Here is a 7,145-nt window from a genome sequence, read left to right on the forward strand (position 1 = left end):
TGGTAACTTTATCAGCTAAAGAGTCCTTGAAAATTGAAAATTACATATTTTGAGCTTTTAATCAACGTTTTTCAATATAATTCACACGAAAATGTGCTTTTACTTTTATTAGGACATAAAAGGGTTGAACAAAAAAACCCAAAAATTTGATTAAAATTTCGAAACTGGCAGGAAAATGCCTGTTTCTCCAATTTTGTTATTTTGACCAGCACCTGATTTCACCACGATGCCTCACAAATGTAACCAAAGTTCTACGATACAAATATTTTTTTAATGAACAGGAAAGACTGGACATAAATGGACAGGAAAAAAGGGGAGCAAAAGAATAAAACCGTCTTTGTACATGCATCCTTACGGTAAAGTGAAGACATACTAAATCAACAAAAAGCAGCAACTAAAAGTTATCACGACAGAGAGTAAAAAAAAGTAACAATAAAGAAACGGAAACCACATTTCTGTTTATCCAAATTGTGAGCTTATATTCACTACCCAAAATCTAAGTATGATGATCATCTATAAGATCAAAAGTGCTCTAAGAAGTAATCGAAAAGAAAAAAGGAAAGAACAGAAGAAGACTCATCATAGATCTTCATAAATCAAAATATTATTATCTGTTCTTCAAAATGACTGCACTCGTTGCTTGCCCAAAATCAACATTCAATACACCCCCCCCCCCCCACACTGCCCCCCATCCCCTGCCCCACCCCCCACCACCCCGCCCCGAAAACAAAATATAAAAAATTTAACCATAAAATTATGATTACTTGTTCATCAAAATGAAAACAATGTCACAGGACCAAATTAATGTGAGAAGAAAATAAATATTTAAAAATAAGACAAGCTTTGTTAAGCGAGACTCACTGGCCGTCATCGATCTAACGTAGTTGTTTTTACACCCACATTAACACAATTTAGCCTCCACTGATCTGAGCTTGCAGAGCCACCAGTGACTCGATCTTGACCTTGAGGTTGTCCTTCAAAGCCTTCAGTCTGTCAATCTCGGCACGCTGGACACTCCTGGCCGTCCGTAGGTCGTCGATAGTGAGCCGAAGGTTGTCGATGGATGTGCTCGACTGCGCTGAGCGAACTTCCTGTATCAGCTGCTGAACCGTCGCCGAATCAACCCCCGTCATTGATCTCAGGCGACTCAAAAGTTGACCCGCCTTCTGAGATGTGACCGCAGTCTTACTCAAGGCCAGTGAGATTGCGTCCGACGTGGCCAACTGCTGATCGGAAAACCCGTTGAGGGAAGCTTGGATCTGCTGTCTCTGCTCGGCTGCGGGAGCAACTATGTTGTCTTGCGTGTTGTCCAAGATGGTGTAGCGTTCCTGGCTGCGGTCCGGCAAGTCCTTCAGCCGCGTTTGCAGCTGCTCCGACTGGACCAAAACTCCGAGAAGTTGCTGCAGAAAGTAGATGAGATGAGATGAGATGAGATGGAATAAAATGATACTTTATGGTGCCAGTGGAAAATTTTCTTGGCTGTACGGGAATGATAAAAACATATATATGAAGGTTCACATAGAATATATAAGCAAAGGAAAAGAAAGATATCATTCTTCAAGACTGTTTTCTTTTCTTTTTTTTTACCCACTGTCCCCCTTTTGGCTGCTTTGAAAAAGGTGAAATGGTATTGGTTTATCACCACCCCTGCAATCAGTATTATGTTATTTAAGAGGTCGGGGGGACATCCGAGTTTGAGTCAAACATCCATCTCCGAAAAGACGGAGTCAAGTGGGAAATTCATGAAAAGTGCCTTTCACAAGGACACGTAGACCGAGCTGAGGCTTGAACCCACAAACCCTCTCAAGCTTATGAGTCCGGTCGGTAGCCTAACCACTAGGCTACTAATGCCACCTTTGGGTGCTTTGTTAGTGATCTTTTTCTTATCAGACGATCATTGACTATGAGAATGTAAGCAAGTACTAGTTGCCGACTACGAATATTTCAGCACTAAGATGGAACAATTAGAGACTATATATATATATATATATATATATATATGAATAAATGATAAGATCTTTTTGCAGGTATTTGATTTTAATTTTTTTTTTGTTAGCTTTTGTTGCTTACTCTAGCTCCCCCAGGCTGTCTTTCCCCCACTCTCCTTGCAGAAAAAGATCAGATTTTGAGGCTATAATATAATTTGTGTATCAACAGCCCTTTCAGTTTAATAAAATACAGATCCTTCTTCAGGACTGAAATTTAATATCAGTTGAAGAATTGAAAATGCATTGAGAGAAACTAATTAGGGAAAGAAGATAAAACCCAGTGCACTGTAGGCCTATCATGTAATTTTAAAAAAGTTTTAGTAAGAATTTTACACCACTGGCAACACAAATAGGCTGCATATGGGCCAAAGAATAGAGGTGATACCTGAGAGTTTACCATACCAAGAAAAGGAGGAGAGATAAAGGTGATATAGTCTAATATATAGATGATATCATTGATGTTGCAAATATTCTACTCAAGTCTGTCTGGATACTTTTTACACCAGAGAGTGAGCCAAAAATCAAGTTCTTGTTGCAGTGTTTTTTTCAGAAATCATGAAAAACAAGAAAATTGTAAGCCTGCATTTAGGAATGTTGAAAGGTGCAACTCTTTATAGAGCTTTGGGAGAGTGTAAAAATTTTAAAATTATCAAACTTTGGACTTAAGTGGATTGTTTCGAACAGCGACGATAAACTATGTTAAACACTTTGCCGTCACATCTCGCCGATTGGCAAGAATGCTGAACTTCCACTCCCGTCACAAAACGCCAATCGGCGATGTTTACCACCCAGTTTCTTTGGATTTTCCCCAAAATGCTCATGATGACAATGGCTTTTGCTGTGGTCCTTGTAATGGCAAAGTGTTAATCAAAGAAGGAGCAAGCCATGCCAAAACACTTGCCAACAACCTACGAGTGCCCTTGGGACTGTCTGCTGGCATTTCTCCTACTGAACTCGTTGGGTAAAATCTTTAGAAAGAAAAAAGCAGTTTGCGATAAGGGTTTCATTCAACAAATAGAGCACAGTTGGATGAGAGTAACATTGAAAAGAAAACCAGACACCAGGTGTGTCTGCTTAACCCCTTCAATGCCGCAGGTAAATAGGCCCCTGTGCTGGGGAAGATCCTGTGAACCAAGGCTGCTTAGGGGTGACCCCACTCTACCTCCCATAACTTTTTAATATAAATATTTCCTAGTGAATTTCTGCATGTGTACATTCTACATTGAACCGCATTTCTATTGATATGGTTTTGGGGGGATTTAATAGAGAGATACATGGAGAAAAGTTGGAGTTACTAACACAATACCAAAAACACCACCACAAAACAACATAAACAACACACTTTCAAGCAATGATAAACTGAGATTTTTAAAAAAGGGGGAATACATGTTGTATGAGTGTTATTTGCAGGTAAAGAAAAAGTAACAAGAGGCTTTTTCTACCTTTTTATACAATGCTCATACAGTATGCCCATCTGTGTTTACTGCCGGTAAATCATTTTTGTGCGGTAGATGTGTATACCTAGATCTAGATCTAATCTTCTCTTCGAGCTAAAATCTGAATCTGACGCTTTCAAATGGGGGGGGGGAATGGAGGCAAACATAAAGGGAAGGTACTTCAAAAATAATTACAAGATTATAGCCGTAACTTCCCTTATAATTGGTATCAAAACAACCTCTGTCACAGTCCCGTAAATTCTACGGGTCATAGGCACAGCGCTACACAGTTCAGGCCCATAAATTCTATGGGGGCGGCAGCGAAGAGGTTAAATCAGACATGGCTAATCCAAAAACAGGGGCTTTTGGTTTCAGCAGACTTCACTGTAGGATAATTCGACTGATCTCGTCTGCAATCCTTCGCCCCCTCAACTAACATGGGGGAGGGGGGGAGGGGGAGGAAGCCGTTGTTTTAGAGCAGACTCGCTATAACCCACATCTACACTCTGCCTCACCTGCTGTTTCTCCTTGGACACTTGAACAGCTTGCTGCGCAGCGTCTTTAGCTGCCGAGGCCAGCTGTCGCAGCAGAGCGATGGTGTTGGACAGCTCTCGGGACTCATTGATCTGTCGTTTGCTCGTGTCGTGCACCGATGACACACGCTCCAGAGAGGCATTGGCTTGTGTCTGTGCCTCTGAGCAAGAGAATAAATAGTTTTTACAGTAAGAATCTTTGAGAGGCAGCGTGGTGAAATCAGGCGCTTGTCAAAATAATGAAAGTAAAGAAACTTGCAGTTTTCTGCTGGTTCCGCCTTTTATCGAAATTTTGTCTTCTAGCTCACTTTTTATGTTCATTTAAGAACCCATTTCAGTGTGAATTTGACCGAAAAATGTTGATTAACGGAACAAAAAATGATAATTGTCAGTTTCCATGGGCTCCTGGGCTATCATGTAAATAACCAGATTTTGATGGCTATTTTCTCGCTAGTTTTACCTCTGAAACCAGGTGACTCTCACCTCTTTCAATAGCAAATATCTCGACTTGTATTCAAGATAAATGGATATTTCTTTCATCAAAAGCAAGGCAAATGGACAAGCTTTAAGGCGATACCAAAAACTCTACATGCCCAAAAATTGATGAGAGCCTGATTACACCGCGTCATGACACCTTTACTCTTTAAGGAAAGGCTTTCTGGTCATTTGACGTTTGTTTTGGAGTACCAGTGCAGTAAAACAAAAGCAAGTAGGCCTATAACTTGGTTATTCATACAGCTTTTTCAACGTTATTTTAATCTGAAACATACAAGTAGGCAACACTGTGCATACTACGAAATATGAAAACTTTTTACCTGTTTTTAACAAGTGTGGAAGGGATATTTTTTATGATAGGAATTTTTAACACTTTGAATTTTGCCAGAGTGGCAGTCCAGCGACCTACTCCAGGATTTTCTACCAGTTCACATACATAAAACATCTTAAACAGATTTCAGTTGTATCTCAAACTCAGGGTCACTCTGCTCACCTCTCTCACCTCAACAACATAAAGCCTGCTGCGACTATCAAGGCACCCCGGAAATAGCAGTTCACAAGAGAGTGACAAATATATGCAAAAGAAGTAGAGGAAAAATGACAATAGTAAGGAAGAGGAAAGAAAAAGCAGCAGTTCCCCTCATGTTGTTCCGGCACAGTATGAGCATGACATTGATAAATCAGCTCATTTACAATTCTACTGTGCATGAGAATATAATGTTAATTATCCCCCGTTGGGGAATGGCCTAAAGACACTTCAGTCAGCTGTAGCACTGCCCCGGTGAGGACCCCTCCACACTTACCCAGGGACAGAGCCGCAAAATTGTTCAAGGTGTTGAGTGTGTTCTGCGCATCAGCAAACAATTTGTCTGCCTCCACTTGGAAGCGCAGTGTCTTCTGCTCTGCGGCACTCGATCTTCTCGACCAATCACCAGCTGCCAAAGCCACGTCCATAGTCTGATTAGTTTTCTCCTCCATAACTGCGACAGTTTCCAATGCTTTTAGGTTTGTCGGTGAGAACAGTGAAGACCCTGCGTTTACCTGAACATAATAATAATAACGATAATATTTAATAATAAAAATAAAAATAATTTTTAAAAATAATAGTGTTAATTTTTTTAAATTGTTAAAAAAATAAAAATTTTAAAAATTAAAAAAAAACAAGAAATACTTTTAAAAAATAAATAATAATAATATTAACACTATTTTTAAAAAATATAATAGATCACATTTTCATGAATATAGCGCTCTATCCCATAAATATGAGTATAAGCTCTGAGCGTTTTACATTAATTGCATGATTATTGAGTGTAACACTTCATTCAGACAAGATAAAACATTTCACAGTAACAAGAAAACCAGTTTAACATCATAAAGAAGAATTCTCTGAATCATACATTAATCATATCATGTAAGGACAGCAGTTAAAACAAATCAGTACCTACTAACACAATACAAATAAGAAACAAATATGCCTTGAGCAATGGAAAGCGTACCTGGGCTCTGTAGGAGTCAGAGAGACCCCGTGCAGCGTTTGCCCTGTTCAGAAAAGAATTCTCGTCCACAACAAAGCTCGTTAACTCTGCCAATTGAGCCTGCAGACGGACTACAGTGGCCTTCAGCGTTTGGTCCGATGTTGCTAGGCTACGTGCCCCCAACAGTGTCTTGGCTGCCTTGGTAACCACGTTGATGACTGTGCTTTCCAGGGTCAGAAGAGTAGATGTGGTGTTCTGGTAAACCCTATTCAAGGACTGGGCTTTCTGTAATAATAATGATAATAAAAATAATAATGATAATAATAATAACAATAATAATGATAACAATAATAATGATGATGATGATGATGATAACAATAATCTTATTTGTTATAATAAAAATAATAATAATAAAATGTAAGGCATCAGGGTGAAATCAGGCCCTCGTCAAAATAGTAAAATTGAATAAAAAGTCATGTTCCACAATTTTGGCAATTTATATCGAAATTTTGTTTTTTTGGCTCAACATCTTTTATATTCATATATATTAAAGCACATTTCCAAGTGAATTCAACCGAAAAACTTGTTTAAAGGTACAAAATCAAAAATTTTCAATTTTCATGGACTCTTTTAATTAAGCTATTGAGTTACCAAACTTTGGCGGCCATTTTCTCATTAATTTAACCACTGAAACCAGATTACCCCACCATCTTCAATCTCGACTCCTATTCGAAATAAAAGGATATTTTTTTCATCAAAAACAAGGCAAATGAACAGCCTTTAAGATAATACCAGTATCTCATTATGCCCAAAAACTGACGAGCACCTTATTCCACTGCATCGTGACACAAATAGTAATAGTAATAATAGCATTAGCATAGAACAAATTTCCACTCAACAGCAAGCTCTATGCGCTAAACAATCTATAGCCTATTATTACCCATGCAGATCTGACAGCATTCTGCAACAATCTCAACCTCTCAACCTCCCAGCAAGCACATAGTGCAATTTACCCTTTTACAAGAGCTAAAACACTAACATGGCGCTCATATGACTTTATGCAGCTGCGAGTGCCGTAAAACCTTACTAAAATATAAAACACTAATATACTGACAAGATCTTTCACCATCTGTGGCTGGATACCCATTCAAACATGGGTGAAAAAAATAAAATCTTACCCACCAACACACACACACACACACACACACACAGACACCC

The 7,145-nt window shown here is 38.9% G+C and overlaps 1 protein-coding gene across 1 annotated transcript in view; it reads right to left on the reverse strand.

Annotated features, from left to right (window-relative positions):
• Positions 1 to 723: 723 nt before the first annotated feature.
• The window catches only part of LOC101864529 (laminin subunit alpha-3), a gene marked incomplete in the record, with an annotated part of 89,799 nt that continues 83,377 nt past the window's right edge, over positions 724 to 7,145 (reverse strand). Inside the window, 4 exon segments of the mRNA XM_013083815.2 lie at positions 724 to 1,400; positions 3,940 to 4,118; positions 5,256 to 5,493; positions 5,949 to 6,212. Coding sequence (XP_012939269.1) covers positions 912 to 1,400; positions 3,940 to 4,118; positions 5,256 to 5,493; positions 5,949 to 6,212 — 1,170 coding nt within the window.

This window comes from Aplysia californica, unplaced genomic scaffold, assembly GCF_000002075.1.
Source record: "Aplysia californica isolate F4 #8 unplaced genomic scaffold, AplCal3.0 scaffold00255, whole genome shotgun sequence".
NCBI lineage: Eukaryota > Metazoa > Mollusca > Gastropoda > Aplysiida > Aplysiidae > Aplysia > Aplysia californica.